The sequence below is a fragment of the Lontra canadensis genome, unplaced genomic scaffold (genome assembly GCF_010015895.1).
Source record: "Lontra canadensis isolate GAN:19392208 unplaced genomic scaffold, GSC_riverotter_1.0 scaffold184, whole genome shotgun sequence".
Taxonomy (NCBI): domain Eukaryota; kingdom Metazoa; phylum Chordata; class Mammalia; order Carnivora; family Mustelidae; genus Lontra; species Lontra canadensis.
In genome coordinates, this window is record NW_022631178.1 from 469704 (window position 1) to 492238 (window position 22535).

Consider the following 22535-nt stretch of genomic DNA (forward strand, 5'->3'; position numbering starts at 1 on the left):
CCTCCCCATCCTGGGAGGCCTGGCCAGGTGGCTGGACTTTGTGGCCTTAGCGGCCAGAGCCCAGCCACGCAGCATCCCTGACTCACCTCAGACGGGGATCCCTGCTGTTGGCTGGCAGTCGGTCGGCATTTTTATTCATCTGGTGGAGTTTTATCCTGGCCTCTCGAGTGCTGGCTCCAAAAGGAGACGGCTGTGTTTGTGAGTAATCAGCCCTGGAAGGTTCTGTGCCAGAGCGGCTGCCCTGGGCCCAGAGGGATCTCGGGACCCTCTTGATTTTCTCCGCTTCGCCCCGCTGGGGCAGATGGGATGAGGGAAGTCTGTGCAGGGCGCTGCTGGGCCTGGCTCAGCCAGTGTTTCCTCAGCACCTGCTGTTGCCAGGGCCGCAAGAAGAATTGTTCAATGCCCGCAGGTGCAGAGATCACAGGAGAAGGCTTGGAGGACCGTAGCTGTCAGGGGGCTGCAGAAGCTTCTGGAGCAGTGGATAGTGTCCTTGTTGGAGCTCGAGCTCAGTGCCTAAGTGTCTTTGAGCTCAAGCAACAAGCAATTACAGAGTGCCTACCGTGTGCAAACACTGGAGACAGAGCATTAAGAAGCCAGACCCACCCTTGCCCTCCCATAGTCGAGTGGAGAAGTTGGCCACTAGAAAAGAAAGCAGAAGAAGTTACAGAAATTTGACGGGGCGTGTGATGATTGTAGGCAAGTGGGGTAGAGAGGAAGTCCTGGGGACAAGCAGGAAGTGCTTTTCAGAGCAGGGGCATTTGGCACTGGGTCCTGAAGGGTGAGGAGGCGTTCTCTGTTCCGAGTTCCCTGCTGGCAGCTGGAGGCAGGAGATCTACCCTGTAGGTTCCCATCAGACATGATCTACCTCAGTTTCCTCAGGGTGCACACGATGTCAGAGCGCACTCAAGTGGGTTGGTCTAGGTAGCCGTGGAGATGGGCGGCACTGCTGTGTGACCACGGAGGCGAGGGTACCCCTCCTGGGCCGCAGTTTCCCTGGCAGTCATGGGCCATGTTCTCAGGCTGGAGCGGGCATGGGGGCTCCTGGGATGGAACAGGGATGCGCGTGAGGATCGAATTTGACACAAAATCTCTTCCTGGGGCTCAGCGTCGGTTTTCTCCTCTGCGGAATGGGGAGCTAACTCCCCTGGCAGGGAGCTGGGAAGAGCCGTGGCCAGGGGCCACACCCCACCCCCACCCCCGCGCGGCGTGGCCGAGTAAGCCTCAGTTTCCTGCCCCGGGCAGTGGGTCCCGCTCCTGCCTAGTGCGTGGCTGACATCGGGAGGGGCCGGGAGGGGCGAGGGCACAGGTCGCCGTGCCGGGAGGGAGGCGCCAGCCCCGCGGGGCGGGACGGCGAGCTGCGGGGCCACGCAGAGATCCCGCCTCCCGCGCGCCCGCACCCGCGGTGCCACCCCGCCGCGGCGCCGGCAACTTTGGGATGCAGTTTGTGCGGACGCTGTGGCTCTGCCTGGCGCTGGCGCTGGGGCCGGGGCCCGCCAGGGGCCACCCGGAGCCGTGCGGCGTCCTGGCGCGCCTGGGGGGCTCGGTGCGCTTGGGCGCCCTCCTGCCCCGCGCGCCCGCCGCCCGCGCCCGCGTCCTCGCCGCCCTGGCCGGGGCCGCCCTGGCGTCGCGGCTGCCTCACAACCTGAGCCTGGAGCTGGCGGCCGCCGCGCCCCCTGCCCGCGACCCGGCCTCGCTGGCCCGCGGCCTGTGCCAGGCGCTGGCGGCCCCGGGCGTGGCGGCCGTGCTGGCCTTCCCGGAGGCGCGGCCCGAGCTGCTGCAGCTGCACTTCCTGGCGGCGGCCACGGAGACCCCCGTGCTCAGCGTGCTGCGGCGGGAGGCGCGCGCGCCCCTCGGGGTCCCGGTACGCGGGGACGCAGGGATCCGGAGGAGGGGAGCGCCGGGACGCCCTTGGGGCGTGGGGACCGGGGTTCCGACGCCAGAGTCGCCGGGGCGCACGGGACCGGATTCCGGACCGCGGAGACAGGAGGCCCCCATCCCCCGCCCCCGGGATGCCCAGGAGTCCAGAGGGAGTCCCCAGGGCGGCTCGCGGGACCTACTTGGACCCCTGGGCCCCGGATGCCCCCAGAGCGAGGGAACCCGAACCAGCGACGGGACCGTGAGATGCTTCTGGACCCGGGATGGCGAAACCCACACGAGGGTCCCTTCGGGGCACGCAATTCCCGTGCAGACTCGTTTCCTGGACCTCGGTGACGGAGTCTGGCTGGCCACGGTCTGTTTACGGTCAGAGGAGCCCTCGCCATGCGGAGCAGGGTCCCTTGCCCGCCTGAGGGCTTCTCCCAGTTCCCGCCCCGCCCCCAAGCCCGGCCTGGGGCCTCGAGGGGAAGCAGGTCTCCAGGCTCCATCTCTGGGGGGTGCAGTTCTGTCGGCTGCTGGACGGTCTTCCCAGCCTCCTCCCGGGGGGCTGTCACTCAAACCTCTCCATGCCCCGCACTCCGGTCTCTGGAGTTTACTCTCCTTGGTTCCAGCCCTGGGCCTGGATTGGGGCCTGAATAAGAAGATGGGTTAAGGAGGAGAAAAGGGTGACTGACAGGGCTCTGGGAAAGACCCCCCCTCCCTGGACAGCAAGGAGGGGCCCAGGGTAGGGATATGGGGAAGAGTAGGGGCCTCCCTTCAAACCCACCTTGAAGCCCCCTCCAGAGCTTCCCTCGCCTTAGGGAGGGGAGATGGGGTCCCTAGAGGAAGCCTGGGGTCTCACAAACCCAGCTGTCCAGTGTCAAAGCCCCCTGCCCCCCCACCCCCGCCCTTGTGGGGAAGATGCAGAACCCAAACCCAGGCCTGTGGCGCCCTCTCCTGCCGCCTCCAGGAACTGAGGCTCTGCCGTTGTAACTCCGTCTTTCGGGAGGGATTAAACAGCAGCCCCAGCCAAGGAGGCTGGGCATTGTGTGGATGGCAGTGGGGAGATAAAGAAGGTTTAGAGCAGGGGTGGGCTGGAGGGGGCAGGCATGCTGTCCAGTCTCTTTATTGAACACCTGCTGATGGGTGTGGGAAGGGTATGGTGGGTCCCAGGTCGCCAGCCCTAACTGTGACACACCCCTTTGCCAGAACCCGTTCCACCTACAGCTGGACTGGGCCAGCCCCCTGGAGACGCTGCTTGACGTGCTGGTGGCTCTGCTGCGGGCACACGCCTGGGAGGAGGCCAGCCTGGTGCTCTGCCGGGTGCGGGACCCTGCTGGCCTGGTGGCCCTCTGGACAGCCCGGGCCGGCAGGGCCCCAAAGCTGGTGCTGGACTTGAGTCGGCCAGACACAGGCGCCAAGGGGCTGCAGGCACGCCTGGCCCTCCTGGGGGCTCCAGCAGGGGGCTCGGCCCCCGCCCCTGCGGCTGTGCTCCTGGGTTGCAGCCCCACCCGCGCGAGGCAGGTGTTGCAGGCCGTACCCCCTGGCCCTCCCCACTGGCTGCTGGGCACGCCACTGTCCGCTGAGGTCCTGCCCTCTGAGGGCCTGCCCCTGGGGCTGCTGGCCCTGGGCGAGGTGGCCCGGCCGCCGCTGGAGGCCGCCGTTCACGACGCTGTGGAGCTGGTGGTGCGAGCCCTGGGTCATGCCGCGCGGGTGGAGCCGGAGCACGCCCTCCTGCCCACCACAGTCAACTGCAACGACCGGCAGCTGGCCGGGCCCGCGTCCTCCGGCCGCCTCTTGGCGAGGTGAGTGAAGACCCCGTCGTGTGTGTGCGGTTGGGGGGGTGTCCGGGCCCCACATCCACTCGCCTCCGTCTGGGCACCGTGGGAGCATCTGCATGGGATACTTGCTGTATGCCGGGGCAGACGCAGAGCTGGAGGAAGGAGTCGGGCGAGGGCCTCAGGGTACTGGGAGAGAAACATGAAGGACAGGGGCAGGGGACAGGTGAGGCTGGCAGGGATGCGTTCCTGCCTGATCCCACAGGAGCCCTGCAGGGTGGACAGCGTCCCAGCACCAGGTGGCTTCACCCAGGCGTCTCAAGTGGGCAGTTGTTGGCTTTGGGCCAGAGACGTTGTCACTGGTTCACGACGTGGGTGCCCGGCTGGTCAGGGGGGCTGGTGGGGGGACACAGCAGCATCCTCCTTGGTCCCTGCCGTGTGCTCAGAGAGGCGACCCCCACGGGGGTTGAGCTCGGCTGGAGGGCTCCTGACCACCACCCCACCCCTCGCCAGCCCAGGCTGCCTGACCCTGGCCCCCCGCTGCCCCCCGCCCCCCAGGTTCCTAGCCAACACGTCCTTCCGGGGCCGCACGGGACCCGTGTGGGTGAGCCGCTCCTCCCAGGTACACATATCCCGGTACTTCCGAGTGTGGAGCCTGCGCCAGGACCCGCGGGGTGCCCCGGCCTGGGCCACCGTGGGCAGCTGGCGGGCTGGGCGGCTGGAGTCTCGGCCGGGCGGCGCCCCCGCACAGCCCCCGCCCTCACCGGGAACCCGAGCCCGGCCCAAGCTGCGCGTGGTGACGCTGGTGGAGCATCCCTTCGTGTTTGCCCGGGAGCCGGACGAGGATGGGCAGTGCCCCGCGGGGCAGCTGTGCCTGGCCCCTGGCACCAATGACTCGGCCACCCTGGACGCACTGTTCGCCGCGCTGGCCAACGGCTCAGTGCCCCGCGCCCTGCGCAGGTGCTGCTTCGGCTACTGCATCGACCTGCTGGAGCGCCTGGCGGACGACACGCCCTTCGACTTCGAGCTGTACATCGTGGGTGACGGCAAGTACGGCGCCTTGCGGGACGGCCGCTGGACCGGCCTGGTGGGGGACCTGCTGGCCGGCAGGGCGCACATGGCCGTCACCAGCTTCAGCATCAACTCGGCCCGCTCCCAGGTGCTGGACTTCAGCAGCCCCTTCTTCTCCACCAGCCTGGGCATCATGGTGCGGGCCCGCGACACGGCCTCGCCCATCGGCGCCTTCATGTGGCCGCTGCACTGGTCCATGTGGCTGGGTGTCTTTGCCGCCCTGCACCTCACCGCGCTCTTCCTCACGCTGTACGAGTGGCGCAGCCCCTACGGCCTCACGCCCCGGGGCCGGAACCGGGCCACCGTGTTCTCCTACTCCTCGGCCCTCAACCTCTGCTATGCCATCCTCTTTGGACGCACCGTGTCCAGCAAGACGCCCAAGTGCCCCACGGGGCGCCTGCTCATGAACCTGTGGGCCATCTTCTGCCTGCTCGTGCTGTCCAGCTACACGGCCAACCTGGCCGCCGTCATGGTCGGGGACAAGACCTTCCTGGAGCTGTCGGGGATCCATGACCCCAAGGTGGGCGGTTCTGGGGCCCCGAGGTCTGAGCTGGGAGGTCGCCCGCTCCCCCAGCTCCCATGCCAAGACGCAGACACGTGCAGCTGCCTGCTGTGGAAAATGTTCACAGAGCGTTTGCTGTGTGCCAGCACTGGGGGCCCAGCTGGGACAAAACAGGCGAAGGCTACACACTGCAGGGGGAGGTGTCAAGAAGCAAGACAAGCCAGCTGGGTGGTGTGTGAGGTGGCTATCCAGTGTCAGGGAGAAAATAAGGCAGAGTGAGGACACGGGAAGTACTGGGAGGCACATCTTCTCAAATGGGATGAGGGAATCCTCTGGGAGGCGCTGACATTGAAGAGACTTTTCTGTAGATATCAGGGAGGAATATTGGAAGAGAAAGCACAGCAGGTGAAAGGCCCTGGGGCAGGAGCAGAGTGGGAGGAGGCACAGGACACACCCTGCAGGGTGTCCAGAGCAGTTCCTTCTGGGACAGAACTTCCCCCACTCCCTCCTTCAGGGCCCTGGAGGGCTGTGAGCTGAGCCCAGGTGGGCCCCAGTCTAGGCATTTCTTTTAATGAAACATGTGAAGCATTCTTTTTTTTTTTTTTTTAAGATTTTATTTATTTGACAGAGATCACACGTAGGCAGAGAGAGAGGGGGAAACAGGCTCCCCACCAAGCAGAGAGCCCGATGTGGAGCTCGATCCCAGACCCTGAGATCATGACCTGAGCCTAAGGTAGAGGCTCCAAGCCACTGAGCCACCCAGGCGCCCCTATTTGAAACATGGTTGAGTAGGGAGCAAAGAGCACCATGAATGAATCCATCCTCCAGCTCCAAAATCAACTCCCAGCTAGGTTCCCCCCCAGGACAGCCCCAGCCTCTGGATTCTTTGTCGTTTCACCATAATTATTCTGGAAGGTCTCACACATCAGGGTCCCCTCTTCCTAGTGCTCTCCCACCTGCGGCCCACGATTTGTTTGAATCTGGGTCCTAAACACGCACCACTGCAGGTCGATTTCCTCCCCAGTTACCGTGCCCCAGAAATTCGGTGGCTGGAGAAACTTCTTGTCCAGTAGCAGCTCCCACAGTTGGGATCAGGCTGTGTCCTGGGGTGCTTAGCCTGTTCCGTGGCACCCCAGACCCCACATCCTTTGCAAAGAGTAAGGAAACCTAGACCCAGCGTTTTCTGGTGGGCCAGCCCCTCACCACCTCCACAAACTAACCGGCTGCAAGTGCTCAGCGGCCACTTGAGAACGGCCCAAGTCCAGAACGTCCTAGACGGCATTGATCCACAGGCTCCCATTCAGGTCTGGCATTTTTGGGTGCTGTAGCCACATCCGGAGGCCTGGTCAGTGTACCCACTCACTCACCCGTTAGGAGTTTGCAGGGCTGTGCGGGGAGGCCAGGGCAGAGAGGACTGTCCCCGGAGGGCTGGGGGACTGAGCAGGGGGCGGGTTCCGGGACTCTCGGGAGAGAAGAGGGAGTACAGGGTCAACCTGACTGTGGCAGGAAGACCCAGGAGGCCAGGTGTAGGGCTCCGCTGGGGACAGAGTCCCGTGAGAGCCCAGGAGAGCCGTGGAGGACATGGTGGGAACGGGAGGAAGTCTGGGGTTCAGGGCCAGGTCTGTGGAGATAGACACGTGGGCGTTTAGAACAACGGCTCTTACCCAGGTGACTCTGCCCCGGGGGACAGTGGGCCCTGTCGGGTGACCCCGCGACTGGGGAGCTCCTGGCGTCGAGTGGGTGGGGCAGGGCTGCTGCCGGACCCCGCGGAGCCCAGAGGAAACCCCCAGGTGATCGGGCCCCAGTCGGGCGGCGCCGGGAGAAGCTGGGAGAGCCGGGGGAGGGGGCTGCACGGAGCGGCAGGCCGGTCTGAGCGCCGGGGCCGACGCGCTGCCCAACCCCGCAGCTGCACCACCCGTCCCAGGGCTTCCGCGTGGGCACCGTGTGGGAGAGCAGCGCCGAGGCCTACATCAAAAAGAGCTTCCCCGACCTGCACGCGCACATGCGGCGCCACAGCGCGCCCACCACGCCGCACGGCGTCGCCATGCTCACGTGAGGCCCAGCGGCGGGCGGGGCGCGGCGGGCGGCAGGACGCGGGGGCGGGGGCGGCCGCCTGGGTGGGCGGGGCACCTGGGGCGGGGCCGACGGCAGGATGCGGGGGGCGGGGCGGGGCACCTAAGGCGGGGTGCGGCCTCTCCCCCCACTGCCCGACCCCCGCAGGAGCGACCCCCCCAAGCTCAACGCCTTCATCATGGACAAGTCGCTCCTGGACTACGAGGTCTCCATCGACGCCGACTGTAAACTGCTGACCGTGGGCAAGCCTTTCGCCATGGAGGGTGAGGGGCCTCCGGGACCAGTGGCCCTGGGGCGGCTCCTCTGGGGCGGGGTCCAGCTTGGCCCCAACCCAACCCCTGGCCTCCCCCAGGCTACGGCATCGGACTCCCTCAGAACTCGCCGCTCACCTCCAACCTGTCCGAGTTCATCAGCCGCTACAAGTCCTCCGGTTTCATCGACTTGCTGCACGACAAGTGGTACAGGATGGTTCCTTGTGGGAAGCGCGTCCTCGCCGTTACAGAGGTGGGGAGGGCCAGGGGCCCGGGGTGGGGCTAGGCACGGGGCGGGGGGCCCTGAGCCTGCATGGGCCTCAAGTGAGGTGGTCAAGCTCACTGCCCAGAGTCGTGCACTCCGGCCTCTACGAAAGCCCAACTCCAGCGCTCCCCGGGCAACCTGCCCCCCAACCCCCGACGCGCAAGGCCAGCCTCCCAATCCGGCTCCGCAGCCCCAGACTCCTCTCGGGGCCGGCCTGGATCCCGCCCCCAGCCAGGGCTCCGCACGGGTCCGGGCCTGCCCGTGAAGGGCTTGTGCCCACGTGTCACCCCCAGACACTGCAGGTGGGCATCTACCACTTCTCGGGACTCTTCGTGCTGCTCTGCCTGGGGCTGGGCAGCGCTCTGCTCAGCTGCCTGGGCGAGCACGTCTTCTACCACCTGGTGCTCCCGCGCATCCGCAGGGGCAAGAAGCTGCAGTACTGGCTGCACACGAGCCAGGTGAGCGGCCGGAGGAGCGAGCCGGGGGTGGGGGGTGGAGAGTGGGGGTGGGGCGGGCAGCATCCCCTGACACCGATCGAGCCTCTGGGCTTGCAGAGAATCCACCGCGCCCTCAACACAGAGCCGCCGGGAGTCGAGGAGCCAGGCGCCAGGTAAAGGGTCCCACTCCTCCCAACCGCTGCGACCCCAGCCCTCCCCCGCGGGACAGGGCCGCTCCGTCGCCCCGGCACCCTGACCCCAGGAGCAGAGTGGGTGTGCGCGCCGGGGGAGGGTACGGACCCAGCCCCTAACATCGCACGTCCTCAGGGCTCTGGACCAGCAGCAGGACGCACCGGCAGCGTCTGCGGGCGCGGCGAGCTGGACCCGGGTGCGCCGGGCCACGGCGAGGGAGCGTCGCGTGCGCTTCTTGCTGGAGCCCGCAGAAGCCGCCGCGGCGCCTGACTCGGAGGAGGCGGGGCGGCCAGAGGGCCCGGTCTGGCTGTGTTCCAACGGCCGCCTGCCAGCTGTGCTGCCCTCGGGCCCTTCGGGTCCCGGCGAGCTGCAGGAGCTGGAGCAGCGCATCGAGAGTGCGCGGGACCGGCTCCGCCAAGCCCTGGTGCGGCGAGGCGAGCTGCTGGCCCAGCTGGGGCACGGGGACCGGCCTCTGCGCCTGCTCCGAAGCACTTGAAGGCGTCCGACGACGCAAGGAACGCACCCCCTGCCCGGCGCAGGCGCCCCCTCCCCCGACCTTGCCTGAGCGGCCCCCACCCCAGAGCCTGCGCGAAGCCCCGCCCCCCGCCCGCGCACAGACGCTCCGGCCGCTGTCAACAGTTTATTCTATATACAAACACAATTTTGTACACTGCATTAAATAGAATGGAATGAGCGCTCTCTGCATTCCTCACCGAGTGATTTCGTCTGGCCACCAGCCCTGTCCCACTCCCACCCCAGCAGGGCTGGAACCCCGCGCCCGGCCACCGCCCTCCATGTTGGCGCCTGCGCGCGGCCTCCCCGAGCCCGAGGTGCGAGCTCTGCCCTCCCGGGACCCCAGCCCTGGTACACACACCTGGGGTCGGGGGCCGTGGAAAAGGCACTGAGCATGGGGAGCACCAGCGGAGCGGGCGGGACCGCGAGGGTGGCCCAGGCCGGCGCTCACCTTGTTGGAGAGCTGCCCCGCTCTGCTACTGAGGAACAGCTCACTTCACACGGTTGACCAGCCCTTTCAGGAACCTTCCATGGAGCCCCCACCCCTCTGCTTTGGCCTGCCACGATTCACAGGCAGAGGGGCCCACCAAAACAGCAGGGACAGGCCTCTGGCAGGCCCCACACTAGGGAAGAGAAGCCCCGCTCTGGGCAAACCGGATGACCCTGACACCACCCAAGACAGGCTGGGCCACCCCAAGAGCCCCCCGGGACAGCCTCCCTGATACCCGAGGGCTCCAGCCAGGTCGTACCCAGTGGGCCTGCATGGCCAGGGAGGGGGCGGTCAGTTGCCCAAGGCTCAGGACCCGACCTCTGGGGATGGGTCCACTGGGGCTGTGGGGCTGGGGGTGGGCCCACTCACCCCGGCAGCTGGGGGCGCTGTGTCATTTGCCAGGGAGCTGCTGGAGGGGGCACTGTCCTGGGAGACTCGGGGGAGCCCCCCACCAGGGCTCAGCGGACCAGTGGGGCGCCGCTCCAGGAGGGAGGCACTGAGGCCAGACAGGAAGGAGGCGTCTGTGATCATGGCGGCCGTCTCTGCCATCCAGCCCAGGTCCCCGCTGGCTGCCGCTGCCACTGAAGCTGCCGCAGCCACCAGAGAGCTGGGCGCCTCAGCCACGGGACCGGGGCCCCCACTACTGCCCGGCACGCTAGGGCCCAGGGCGGGCGGTTGGCCAGCAGGGTCGGGGGTGGCGGCTGGGGTGCCCCCATTGTTGTTCAGGTCATCGGGACGTGCCGTGGGGGCTCCGGTGCCCAGCGGTGGGGTCTGTAGCAGCATCTCTTGGATCCGGATCTGCTGCAGGATGGCGGGCAGCTCGTAGTGGTGGAAGAAGTAGATCATGGAGTGCTGGGGGTGCGGGGACTCTGGGTCAGGCCAGCGCCGGAGCCAGAACCCCGGCCCTCGCGGAACCCGGCATAGGCCCGACGGCCCCGCGGGGAGCGAAGCAGGCTCCTCACCTGGATGAAAAGCCAGGAAGTGACCAGGGCCAGGCTGCTGTACTGGCCGTTGAAGCGGTAGTGGTAGGCGTAGAAGGCGAAATGGTACAGGTAGAAGAACCTGCGAGGGGCACAGTGAGCCGCCGCCCGCAGCCCTGCCCCCGCCCCCCGGGACCGGGTGCTCACCGCAGCCAATGCCTCTTGCTGGTGTTTGTGTGGCAGCAGATGGCGTCGTACTGGTCGGCCAGCCAGACGATGAGGATGATGTAGAAGGCCGTGGTGGTGTCGTTGAAAAACTCAGACATGATGGCCTCCATCCCTGTGGGGAGGCTGGCGGTTGGGTGGGCGGGCGGGGGGATGGGGGGCCGGGGCCAGGAGGGGCAGGAGGAAGGGGTCCTCACCTACGAGGGCCAGGATGACCGTGAGCAGGGGCGCGGCGGGGAAGGCAATGGCCATGTTCATCTCCAGCATCTGCAGCAGGTCCACTGCGGGCAGAAAGCGGCGGGCGGGCAGACCAGGTGAGGTGCCTGGCGGTTGGGCGAGGTGGGCAGGGGACCTTGGGGGCTAGGGGTGGAGCCCAGCCCTCCCACCCGCTGGTGGGCAGGGAGACTCACCAATGAAGACAAAAATCTGGTGGTGGGAGTATCTGAGCAGCATGGACACGCTGAGGGTCTGCAAGCAAGGGCGGTGGGATGTCTCAGGGAGCACCACCCCCGCACGCCCACCCTGCCCCAGCCCCCGACACTCACGAAGATGACCATGATGACGAAGGCAGCCAGGTAGGACGTGCGGGCCATCCACATGCTCACGAACCGGTAGTGCTCCCCAGACACCACGTTGCGCAGGAAGCCTGCCCGGAGGTAGGGGGCGGCCGTGAGCGCCCGCCCAGCCACCGCGCTGCGCCCCACCCCACCCCGTGCCCGGCCCATCGAACCCTTGTTCTCCTCGTTCTCCGCCAGGCCCTTGACGCTGGACATAAGGATGTCATCGTAGCCCAGGAACTCGGCCAGCAGCAGGCGGCTGAAGCGGTCCCCGAAGCACTGGTCTCGTGAGGGGTCTGCGGGCAGGCACACGACAGTGCATGCAGCAGGACCCCCACCCGAGAGACGCCGTGACCCTGACGCCCGAGATGCCGCAGAGGAAGCTTCTTGCGGCCGGAAAATGGACCCGGCGCCCGGACCCAAGTGCTTCTGGGAGCCCCCAAGACCCCCCTGCCTCACCCCAGGGAACACTGACCCAGAGTGACCACCATGACGGGGATGCTGAGCCGCTGCCGTGTGGCCTGGGACAGCCGCAGGAAGCCGTACTCCAGCGAGTACTCCACGACATACTCGTCCTGCGGCCACGCTGTGGGGACAAGGCCCGTGAGCCGTGGTCCAGCCATCTTCCCTGAGGGGCTGGGTGACCACTCTTGGCGGGCTCCGGGGAACAAGGGGGTGGGTCAGGGTCCCATAACCCCCACCCAGAGACTCCCTGAGAAGGGAACCAGTCACTGGGGGCTCCAGGACATCCGTCCCACCCCGCAGGCTGCTAACAGGTGGGCAAAGTGAGGCAGGGCGCCGCTCAGGCCCGCGGGCCCTCTGCACGGGGGATGGCCCCAGGGCACGCCCCCTTGAAGTGATACGCCGCGCACACCTGATCAGCCCAAGATGCGGGTGCTTCTTTTTTTTTTTAGGATTTTATTTACTCAACAAAAAGAGACACAGTGAGCAAGGGAACACGAGCAGGGAGCCCGACGTGGGGCTCAGTCCCAGGACCCCGGGATCACGACCTGAGCCAAAGGCAGACGCTTAATGACTGAGCCACCTATTTTTTATTTTTTTTAAGATTTTATTTTTCAAGAAATCTCTCTGCCCAGGGCACCCAGGTGGCTTAATCAGTTAAGCGTCTGCCTTTGACTCAGGTCATGATCTTGGCGTCCTGGAAGCAAGCCCCGCGCTTGGCGGGGGATCTGCTAGTCGCGTTCCCTCTGCCCCTCCTACTTGTGTGTGCTTGTTCTCACTCGCTCCCTCAGATTAATAAACAGACATCTTGAAAACAAGAAAGAGAAAAAAGGAAAGAAACCTCACCACTCAGCACGGGGCTCGAACTCCCAACCCCAAGATCTAGAGTCGCCTGCTCCCCACTGGGCCAGCCAGGGGCCTGCGGTGTACCTTTTGTGGGTGTCTCTGGGAAGGGGAGCTCCTGGCTGTCATTCGGGGCCTCAGCACTGCCCGGTGGCTTCAACACCTTGGGCTCAATGTCCAGCTCGAACTGCGGGCGGCCGAGAGGAAGGGCATCAGCAGCGGCCTGGCCCACGGTCCCAGCTCATCTGGTGACCAAGGACACACACTCCACCCCTGGCTGCTGTGACCTCTAGCCTCTGTGACTGCTGGGACACCCCCACCTCCAGGGCTGGAAGGTCTCTGACCTGTAAGTTCCTACAGGCCCCCAGCCCAACACCGCGCTCCCCTGGGCCCATCTGGAGAGAAGGGTCAGCACCCTGAAGCGGGGAATGCCTGGCCAGGTCCTCACCAACCACGGGACCCTCGTCCCTAACTGCTTCAGCACGTCCTCCTCTCGGGGCCAGGGCCTCGCCCACACCCCCCGGAACCCTGCCCGCTCCAGCAGCCACTGCCTGTCTCCAGGAACAGGGCATTCCCCAGTCCCCCCGATCCAGGACAGCTAGGACCAGCTTCCAGCTCTCGGCCCAGTGCCTCCAGGGGCCTCCTTCTCCGTGCTTTCTGCCCCTGGTGCCCCTGGAAATGGGCCGATCCCTTTCCAGTAAGGGCTGGGAAACGGCCCAAGGCCTCAAGTCTGCCCAACACCATCCCTGCCCTCAAGGCCACACCGGCAGGAGCAGGCCGGCGCAGGCCGGAGCAGCAGGGCCCCCCACCAGGTGAATCGCAGCTCAGCAGGCGCCCCCAGGCACAGCACTCCCGGCCAGCTCACCTTGATGGACGTGTTCCCGAACATGTCCACAGCCAGCTCCTCCTCCTCGTCCTCCTCAGGCTCCGGGCTGCCCGGCTCTACGGCCAGGCCGGGGAAGCTGCCGCGGCGGCCGCCGTCACAGAACTGCAGGAAGACGGGCGCGCGGCTGGAGTTGTGCTGCACCTCCACTCGCAGGATGCCCTCCCGTGGCCACTTGTCCCGCACGTGCTCCAGGCAGTTGATGGGCGAGCGAGAGAAGACGATGTGGATGTAGGCCAGGACAAAGAGGACAAACAGCGCCTGGGGGGGTGCAGGAGACGGTCAGGGCAGAGGCCGGGCACCGCGACGGCCCTACTCGGCAGGGGCCCCGGGTCCCCGAACGGCCCCAAGGGAGCGGGGATGCCACCTGGCCTCGGGGGGTTGCGGATCAGACTCAGCTCGCCCAGCAGCCTCCAGCTCTGCCTTGTCCTCACCAGCCCAGCACCCGTGTACCCCTCCCAGGATGGCAGGTCCCCATCTGTAAAATGGGACCCTGGCCCCAGGGAACACTGGGTGTGCTCCTGGCACGGCTGGGTGGGCTGGGGCTGCTGCTCAGCCCCCAGTGACCTGCCCCTTGTCAGCACTGACTGCCCCACGAAGTCACTGCCTCGGGCTGCCCTGAAGCAGGAGCGTCAAAGGGGCCACCAGTCCGCTGGAGCCCACCCTCATAAAGGTCTGATGGCTGCACTTCTAATGGGGCCTTTGGATCCTGCGTCTTGGGCGACACGCTCACGTACGACCCACGACCCCGGCCCCTGGGAAAAGGGCCCAGCTGGCCCAACGTGACTCCCATTGCTGTTCTGGGAAATGGGTGTCCAGCGGCAGGGACACTGTGAGCCCTGCAGGGGCTGCCAGTGCCCGGGGGACTGCCTACCTCACAGACTGGGCCGCAGAGCACAGATTCCCGCCCCACCTGGGCCGGGGGCTGCAAGCTGAGGGGACACATAGCCCAGCGCCTACAGGCTGCTGTAATCCTGGGGCCAGCTCGGCCTGAAGCCAGGCGCCCACCCCGACCCTGGAGAGACGCCAGCTCCAAAGGCCCATCTCTGGGGCGAGAAGAACTGCACCTCCTTTGCCTGCAGCCGGAAGCGGCCCCGCAGGACAGCGATGAGGACCCAGAGCCCCAGGTGCTCAGGTCGCAGAGGACGGACGCTGAGGCTTCAAGCCGGGCTGGAGCCTCTGGCCGCGGCAGCAGCATGGAAGGCCCACGCCTCCTCAGGAAGCCTGCAGAGCCGCCCACAGACCAGCTCACCCAGTGGCCCTCAGGACCCCAGCCCCTCTCCCTGAGACCACTGACCCAGAGCAGCCGCAGGGTGAGACCAGACGTCAATCGTGCCGCCTGCTCTGGGCCCAAGACAGCGCTGCCCATGCACCAAAATCTCAAAAAAGGGCTGACATGCAGTGTGGCCTGGTGCCAGGGGCCGGCCAGGCTCTTCTGGGGACATGCGTGTCTGCACCACCCTAGTTTCCCAGTCTGAAGATGAGGACACTGAGGCAGAAGCCGCATGGCCTGGAGAGGTGGAGCTGCACAGGGAAGCTGGGTCCCAAGGAGAGGAAACAGGGCAAGACACAGTGTGAGCGACGTGTCCTGCTGCGAAAGGCACATGAACTGAGGGGAGCTGGTGGAACCAATGTGTGTGATTCCAGAGCGGACTCCAGGTCCCCAATATCACCCTGGTGCCCTTTCCAGCACCTGGGGGGTCTCCCCACCAGCATCTTTTCCCTGCCCTAAGGCCCCAGATCTACTGCCCTTCACTAAATGGAGGTCCCCAGAGACAAGGACAGAAGTTCCCTACTCTACCTGACAAGGTCTGCCTCAATCTGGGCCTCAGTTTCCCCATTAGGAACAAGACAGCAGACGCAGCTTTGGTGCCTCCAAAGACCTGCCACAGCCGTATGTGCCCAGGCAAGGTGGCAACCAGCCCTGCATGGGGACCCACAGCCCCCCGATCTCTGCCATTCCATGTGACCCCACGCACCCAGTCCCCGTTCCTGCTGACCTGCCAGCCCCAGTGCCTTTGCACATGCACTTCTGGTTGCCTCCACGGAGGGCTGAGTCTGTTTGATCTCACAGACCCTGCCTGTTTCACCCCATAGCCTGCTCTCTCCCTCCCTCCTGCTCTGGCCTCTCAATGCCGTGTCAGAGAAGCAGGCAGGACGTGGCCCAGAGGATGTATTCAGGGACTCCCGTTTCACAGCAGGGACCCTAGGGCACTCCATACATTTATCACACATCATAGTGACCCCAAGAGTCACCTCCATACTTCAGAGGGGGGAGGGAGTGGCAAAGGCACGGAACATCAGAGCCCCCGTCACCGGGCAGGCGTCTCTCAGTGGCTGCAGGGTCAGGCTGCCCAAGGTTCAGAGTCCAACCGGACAGGCCAGGGCACCTAATGCCCGCTGCTCCAGGACTTGGGAGGTCCTGGTCTGGCCTTGATGCCAGGAAAACCAGCAGAGATGGAAGCCAAGGCTGCCGGAACGTGGGCCCCAGCCACTGCCTCTTGCTCCCCCCCCCCCGTCTGGCCCAGTGGAGGAATCGGGGGGTCTGGGCTGTCTCACAGCTATGTGCTTAGCTCAACAGGGACCACAGGAAGAGACAGCTGTGAGAAGTCCTCGAAGGGACCCCCACCTCTGCAGCAAGGGCACCGGAAGCTGGGCAGGCACCAGAGACGGGGAGCTTTCTGGAACTTGCGGCAACCTCACACATCAGCCGGTCCCAGCCCTCACTGTGGAGGTGAGCAAAGCAAGGACACCAGGGGTCGGGCAGGTTCACGAGGCCTCAGGCTTTAGCCCACAGACCCTGGGCCACAGAGAAGAGCTCGGGAGTCTGAGAGCCTCGCAGGACACTTGATGACCTATGCTGCGGACATCCGTAGGCCAGGCTGGCCCAAACACGGGACCTGCTCCGCACTCAGAAAGCAGCGGGCAGAACGGAAATGCCCAGGACCCGCTCCCAAGAGCCTGAGCTCCTAATCATCGTCGGGGGGAAGGCAGCGCTTCCTCCCTCCACCCAGGGAGTCAGGTCCACACACTCAGGAGCCCCAGGAAGGGACCCCGCGCTGGGAACCCTCCACAGGGGGCCCGTGATGCTCTGGGGGGCTGTGGGGAGGAAGCAGCAGCCGGCGGTCTCCAGACGAGGGACCAGCGGACCTCCCCGTCAGCTGTGGCAGGCCACGTCTGGGCTCCTTCCACCAGACCCCAAGGTGCCTCCGGCTCCTGCCCACCGGCCTGGCTGGCACCCCAGGGGCCTCAAAGGCCAGCACCAGCCTCCCCCCAAGAGGAGTGGCGAGCTCAGCATCTCCAGCCCCAGCGTGGGAGCACTCTGCTGCGAAACCCAATGGCCAGCGCCCAGCCCGCAGGCCACTGCGCAGGGACCCAGAGCGCTCTCTGAAGAGAGGCAGCGGTCATCGCGGTGAGACCCCTCCTCAGAAGGCCCCGGCGGTCCTGGTGTCCGGGATGACACTCCCCTGCTCCCCAGGGAAGATGGGAAGTGGCTTCACACAAGGCCCTTGGCCGGGGCGGCAGAGCCGCGGTGACGCTGACCAAACGCGGGGAGCTGTCCTCAGCTCGGTCACGACCCTGAGGCTCCGTGCAGGCGGCGCGTGGAAGACCCCCAGGAAGGGGCGCGCCCCGAGGCAGGAGCAGGTGAAGACGGAAATGGGGAGCGGCTTCCAGCGCAGGAAGGCGGCAGGGGCGTGTTCCGCGCAGGGGCGAGCGCAGAGCGCAGCCGGCCCGGGGCCAGGGCAGAGCCGAGGACAGCGGGCAGCGCGGTCAGGGGCGCGGCGCGACGGGGAGACCCCCGGCAGGTCGGAGCTGCGCCCGCGGACCCCCGCCTCCGGAGGGGAGGGTCCGGCAGGGGGGCAGGCCGCGGGCGGGAGCGCGCGGCGCGGGCGCGCCCGCTCGGGGTCAGAGGTCGCACACCTGGGAGGAGGGTCCGGCCGCTGGGGTCAAGGGTCAGGGGTCGGGCCCTCGGTCACCTTGAGCAGCACGAAGAACTCGAAGAGCCGGCGGAAGGCGGGCGGGAAGAGCCGCGAATAGGTGACAGCCATCTTGAAGAAGAGCGCGTGGAAGAGCCGGTCGCGCACGTTGATGAGCGGGTTGGGGTTGAGGTTGGGGGTGCGAGGCCCGCGCGCGGGGACCGGGCCGCCGCCGCCGCCGTTGGGCCCAGGCCCCGGAGCCCCGGGCGCCGCGTGCTCCGACATGCCGCCCACCGTCGCGCCCTAGCGGCCCGCGGGTCCCCGAGGGCACCTCCCGGCCGCCATCGGCCGTCCTCGCCGCTGCCGCGCTGCTCACCGACGCCCGGCTGCCGCCGCCGCCATCTTCCGCCTCCGCGGCTTGCTGACGCCAGCGAGTCGCCGCGGCGGCCAGAGCGGCTTCCCTGCGCTCGCAGGGAACGCTGGGATGGCGGCGGCCGGCCCTGGGCGGCCAGGGGCGGGGCTGCGTCTAGTCCGGGTCTTTTGCATATCATCCCCCACAAACCTTCGCGGCGCTAAGGTGCGCATGGGAGAATAAGTTAGTTAACATCTGAGGGTTCTAGTGATCAGAGACATCCAAAGCAAGCGTGATAGTAGGAGAGAGTCGTTTACACGGAACCCTAAGGGGAAAAACCGTGGCGCGTGTATTCCTAGCAGTGTGGCCTAACTGAAAAGTAGCTTGATTTTTGAACTTTAAATAGCTCTGTGCAGGAGCCTTCTACCGTGCTCGCTTCGGCAGCACATATACTAAAATTGGAACGATACAGAGAAGATTAGCATGGCCCCTGCGCAAGGATGACACGCAAATTCGTGAAGCGTTCCATATTTTTGCGTCGGAGCACGGCTCCCCGCGAAGGCGGACGACCACGAGCCCCGCGGGGCTCCGGCTGCGTGCGACGAGGAGAGCGCGGTTTGAGGGCCACTCTCCGTCGCCTCTGGTTCTCCCTTCCCGGAAGTACCGACTTTCCCCCGAGAACGGGTCGCTCAGCAGGGTCACCTACTTCCCGGCACCCCAGACCCCCGTGCAGCGGCCACACGCCCCCCGCGCACGCGCGGCCCCTAGGAGACAGCGGCGCGGACGGAACTCGCAGGCCCAGGCGGGTGTGCGAACCGCGTGGACCCGGTCGCTGCCCCGCAGGCCCCCCCTCCTCGCGTCCGCCGCTGGGCCGAGGTGTGCCTGCCCCCCCCGCCGCCCTCCCGCCCCTGCGGCGCACAGCCTGGGCGCGCTCCGCGTGCGCCCCCCTGGAGTCGTTGCGGAGGCCTCCCGAGCGCCGCGGAAACACCGGGGTGAGCCTTCCCGGGCGCCTGCTGTGTTCCGGGGGCCCCGCGCCACGGCAGGAGTGAGGAGGACGGGCGGAGGGGGCCGGGGGGCCGGGGTGAGGACGCCCGAGCGGCTGCCCTGGCAAAGCACAGTGGACACCAGGCCTGCTGCCAACGGGGAAGGCGGCTCCCGGGAGCCCGGGGCCCGAGCCCGCTCTGGGAGACGGAAGTGGGGCCGCGGCCCCGGGAGCCTGGTTCCTGCGCTCCGTGCGCGCGCGGACCTGCCGGGAGACTGGTGCGCGCGCGGGTCCCCGACGAGAGCCTCCACCCACGCGCGGGGCAGGCGCGTCTCTGCGACAGTCCGGGTACGGGGAGGGCCCAGGGATGCCGGAAGCTCCAGCTGCCCCCAGGAAGCGGAGAGAACCTTCCAGATCCGCCATCCGGGTCTGCGATCCCGGGAGCCGCATGCCCGGAGCCGGCCGCGCGGACAGGGTCCTCCTGTTCCACCCCCGGAAGGAGGCTGAGCTCCTTCTCCGTTCCCCCGAGTGCCCTGCACTGGGTCTGGCACACGGCTCCGTGAGTGCTCGCTGCCAGAATTACTGCCTCACGCCCGAGCCACGTGTCCCGCGCAGAGGGAGGAAAACCGTCCCAACAAGAGCCTGGCAGGTGTCGTCGGAGCCGGAGAGCAGACCCAGCCTCAGCCAGGGTTCCCCGGCGCGACGCAGGCCGCAGTTCGTGTGTACTCCTGTGCCTTGTGTGGAAGCGAGCACCTGCGGCTGAGGCGCGCCTAGAGCTCACTGCCACGTCGCAGGAACTCAGGGCCACCAAAGCAAGGGACACGTCCCCGCGCATCCACACTGCGAGGCCAGCCGACTGCAGTCGTCCAGCAGCTGGCCTCCTTGGAAAGCCGCTGTCACGAAGAAAGAAAAGTGGCCAGGAAGAGCTCCAAGTGTCAACCCAAAGTGCTAGAGAAGGACGTTTCTGGGGACAATCGGGAAGTGAGAACGTGGGCAGGTGTCCCAGGGTGCTGTGGACACCGCTGGCGGGGGTGTCTGGGCCGTGCTGGGGGCGGGGGGCAGGAAGCCGGCCTGGGCAGATTGAGAGTTCATTGGGGGTTCAGGAAGACTCACTAGAAGCTGACCCTGGAACAGGAGGGAGGGTGGAGAAGGAGCCAGGAGGATGGGGCATCTGCAGAGGTCACAGCCAGGGCAAAGGACCTGAGACAGGCCTGGGGCACAGTGAGAGGGTGGGCACGCCGCAGAGGTCACCTGGCACTGGGCACATCTCCGTTGAGGGGGCCGCTGGGAGCGTGGCCCGTTTTGAGCAGGGAGGCTCCTGACCTGGGCTCACAGTACCCCCTCTCCCTCCTCCCAGATGCTATTGATACTATTACTGTTTTGCTGTTGTCTGCACTAGGCTTATGTCCTGAGATGACTGTTTGCAGAGAGCAAGGGGAGCCCCCCCAGGAGGCACCCAAAGGGGGCCCCACCTGGGGTCCTACCCTGATCCCCCAGGGTCCCACTCAGAGAGCTCAGACACTGAGGGGATGGGGTTGCCCAGGAGGGGGCTGCGGGGAAGGGCCCTTGCCGCATCTGTGGTCCCCATGCCCAGCCACTGAGACCCCGGGCCCAGCCCCCAACCTAGCAAGGCTGAGGCTCTGGGGGGTCCTGTCACCCCAGGTCCTCCAGCTGTGGCCTCCTGACCCACAGGCATCACCAAAGTCCCAGCCCAGAGTACCTGGACAACTGACATCCCCTTCCCCATGAGCCCCGCAGTCTCCCCAGGGCTCAGTCCTGGGGGGATGAGTGAGTCCCGGGGGGACACGGACAGAGGGCAGCTGCAGAGACCCAGATCTCCTTGCCAGGTTTTCAACGGAGGCCAAAGTTCCTAAGACATTTGCCTGTGTTGACTGGACGACCCTTATCTCAGATCGCCCTGTGCTGCTGGGACCACGACAGATTAACCCGCTTTATGCTGACAGCAAACCCAGGGGCTGTGAGGAGTTTTCCAGATGGGGCGAGGGGGCGCAGAGAGGCCAAGTGTCGTTGCTGCATAAAATCCCACAGCCGGCGTGGGGGGGGGTCCGGGATTTGAAGTGGGGCTCCAAGTGGGGGCGCTGAGGGTTAGGGTTATACAGAATTATGTCATCCCGTAAATCGCAGGTCCTCAGGCCGAGTTTAGAAAATGGTGACACCCTAAGCGTCCAGGCCCCAGGAGTTTGAGTTTGGGGACATCTGAGTCTGGATTTCTTGGGTTCTGGGTGGTTGAGCATCTAGAGCCCAGGTGGGTTTTCTGTCAAAGGCCTAAAAGTCCTCCTGGTCAGCCTGGCAGCACCAGGCGACTGTGGAAGGGGTGCGGCCGAACCCACAAAGCTTTGTCTCCGCACTCACGTGTTTCCACCTGCCGCAGAGCAGGGTTCTTTTCAACGGCCTAAAAACGTACAAAAAAGCGTTATTAACTCAAGGGCCATCCCCCCAAAACAAGACGAAACCACACCGGGGATCTGGGTGTGGCCGCGGGTCCAGAACAGCACTGGCCAGTGCAGACAGACCCTGACCGCGTGCGATGGCGGACTCTGAGCCAAGTGGTGAGAACTGGGAGGGAACCCGCTTCCGCCCGCTGTCAGCCGCAGTCCGCGGGAGACGTTCGCGAGGCACCGATTTCTACCTTGTTCTGCACCGGCCCTCGCAAACCCGGCGGCCCTGCGCACCCCCTGCGGCCCCGCGCACCCGGGTCCCTGTGCTCCTGCCTCTGCAAATGCCCCTCCACGGCTCGACTGTGTACAACTTACGCTGAACGGGAAAACACACACATCCCCAAGATGTTCCAAATGTGCGCAGAGGTTTTGCAAAATCTGAATTTGACTTTAAGCCAGGGTTAATTAAAATCTAATGAAGGGAAGCCTGGGCCCCCTCGGGCGTACCAATGTTCTTGGAGGGCTCGCTGGGGGGTGTCGAGGCCGCAGAGCTGCCGGCTGCCCCCTCATCCTGATGGACAGGGCGCGGGGAGCTCTGCCTACCCCTGCCCCCGCCTCAGAACACAGGCAGCCACTGCCCTGGGAACATGCTTGCCTGAGTGGGCACAGGCAGGTGTCACAACCAGCCTCTCTGTCCCAGAGCCTCCCAGTGCAGGTGGTGTCCCTAGAGCCACGGAGGCTCCCTGGACAAGCATCAGAGGCTGGGCGTGGCAAGGAGATCTGCGGGCGCGCTGCTGGCAGCCACTGACCGCCACAGGCTGGGGCAGGAGCCCGGGGCCACCCTTGACCGCTGACTGCCACAGGCTGCCCTTCTCCACCGTGCCACGGGTCCCGCTGACTCCCAGGCCCCAGCAGACCCCGCAAGGAGTCTAGCCGGCCCCCCAGCTCCTCCCCCTGCTCCAGGACCCTATCGCCCTCACAGCTCCCCACCTAGATCCCAACAAACCACACTATCCCGCACTCAGAGCCAGACCGGCTCATCGTTGACTCCCCGCTGTGCGCTGTTTCCTCGTTTTACAGACAAGGAAACTGAGGCCCAAGGGACTCATCCAAGACCAGCAGCTAGGACTTGAACCCTGAAGAAAAGATCTTCAGAGAGATGGAATGGCGATGAGCGGCAGAGAGGCAGCAGATATCTAGGGAGTGCGGAACTGGGGAGATGTGCTTCTCAGGGAAGAGGCAGGGGAGGGGTGAGTCGTTGCTGAGCCCTCACAGAGCCCAGTGAGCTGCTTGTCAAATGTGTCAAACTCCTACTCATGCTTTAAAACCCCACTTCCCACGCCCCTCTTATATGCAGCTTTCCTTGGCGCCTCTGGTGGAGCCACCACGTCCACTCCAGCATCCTCCATCCCTCCTTCAGACTCTTGTTTGTGTCCTGTACTTGCTCCTGTGGGACAGGGGTGGGAGTGTGTGCCGGGCTCTGTCTTTCCAGGAACGGGAAGGGCTGGCGCTAAGGTCTGCAACCAGCATTTCCTAGCAAGGGACTGACCCGGAAGCGATATCAGAGAG

The 22535-nt window shown here is 66.0% G+C and overlaps 2 protein-coding genes and 1 non-coding gene across 4 annotated transcripts; 2 read left to right on the plus strand and 1 right to left on the minus strand.

Moving 5' to 3' along the window:
- Nucleotides 1-1406: 1406 nt before the first annotated feature.
- GRIN3B (glutamate ionotropic receptor NMDA type subunit 3B) lies at nt 1407-8978 on the plus strand. The gene is made up of 9 exons (XM_032847089.1): nt 1407-1861; nt 3064-3659; nt 4191-5223; nt 7112-7257; nt 7426-7541; nt 7631-7782; nt 8088-8252; nt 8349-8404; nt 8559-8978. The coding sequence occupies exons 1-9, from the start codon at nt 1436-1438 to the stop codon at nt 8917-8919; spliced, it is 3051 nt and encodes a 1016-aa protein (XP_032702980.1). The 5' UTR covers nt 1407-1435; the 3' UTR covers nt 8920-8978.
- Nucleotides 8979-9048: 70 nt separating this feature from the next.
- TMEM259 (transmembrane protein 259) lies at nt 9049-17654 on the minus strand. 2 transcript variants are annotated; one of them, XM_032847102.1, is made up of 11 exons: nt 17294-17654; nt 13299-13577; nt 12521-12620; nt 11604-11714; nt 11302-11424; nt 11117-11217; nt 10982-11039; nt 10769-10849; nt 10554-10686; nt 10389-10488; nt 9049-10278 (listed from the first exon to the last, which is right to left on the minus strand). In XM_032847102.1, exons 1-11 carry the CDS (start codon nt 17516-17518, stop codon nt 9733-9735), a joined length of 1857 nt encoding a protein of 618 aa, XP_032702993.1. In that variant the 5' UTR covers nt 17519-17654; the 3' UTR covers nt 9049-9732. The 2 variants fall into 2 exon arrangements, with proteins under 2 accessions (XP_032702993.1, XP_032702992.1); XM_032847101.1 differs by having other exon boundaries at nt 10769-10852; nt 17294-17653.
- A 359-nt stretch (nt 17655-18013) lies between these two features.
- On the plus strand, nt 18014-18120 carry LOC116860841. Its single transcript, XR_004381348.1, has one exon. It is a non-coding gene; the product is annotated as a U6 spliceosomal RNA (small nuclear RNA).
- Nucleotides 18121-22535: the final 4415 nt, after the last annotated feature.

Coding starts and splice junctions, on each gene's coding strand:
- TMEM259 (XM_032847101.1), bottom strand. CDS start 17,518: ATGTCGGAGCACGCGGCGCCCGGGGCTCCGGGGCCTGGGCCCAACGGC. Junction 13,578..17,293: donor AGTTCTTCGTGCTGCTCAAG/GTGACCGAGGGC, acceptor GCACCCCCCCAG/GCGCTGTTTGTCCTCTTTGT. Junction 10,853..10,981: donor CCAGATTTTTGTCTTCATTG/GTGAGTCTCCCT, acceptor TTCTGCCCGCAG/TGGACCTGCTGCAGATGCTG.
- GRIN3B (XM_032847089.1), top strand. CDS start 1,436: ATGCAGTTTGTGCGGACGCTGTGGCTCTGCCTGGCGCTGGCGCTGGGG. Junction 3,660..4,190: donor TCCGGCCGCCTCTTGGCGAG/GTGAGTGAAGAC, acceptor CCCGCCCCCCAG/GTTCCTAGCCAACACGTCCT. Junction 5,224..7,111: donor CGGGGATCCATGACCCCAAG/GTGGGCGGTTCT, acceptor CCAACCCCGCAG/CTGCACCACCCGTCCCAGGG.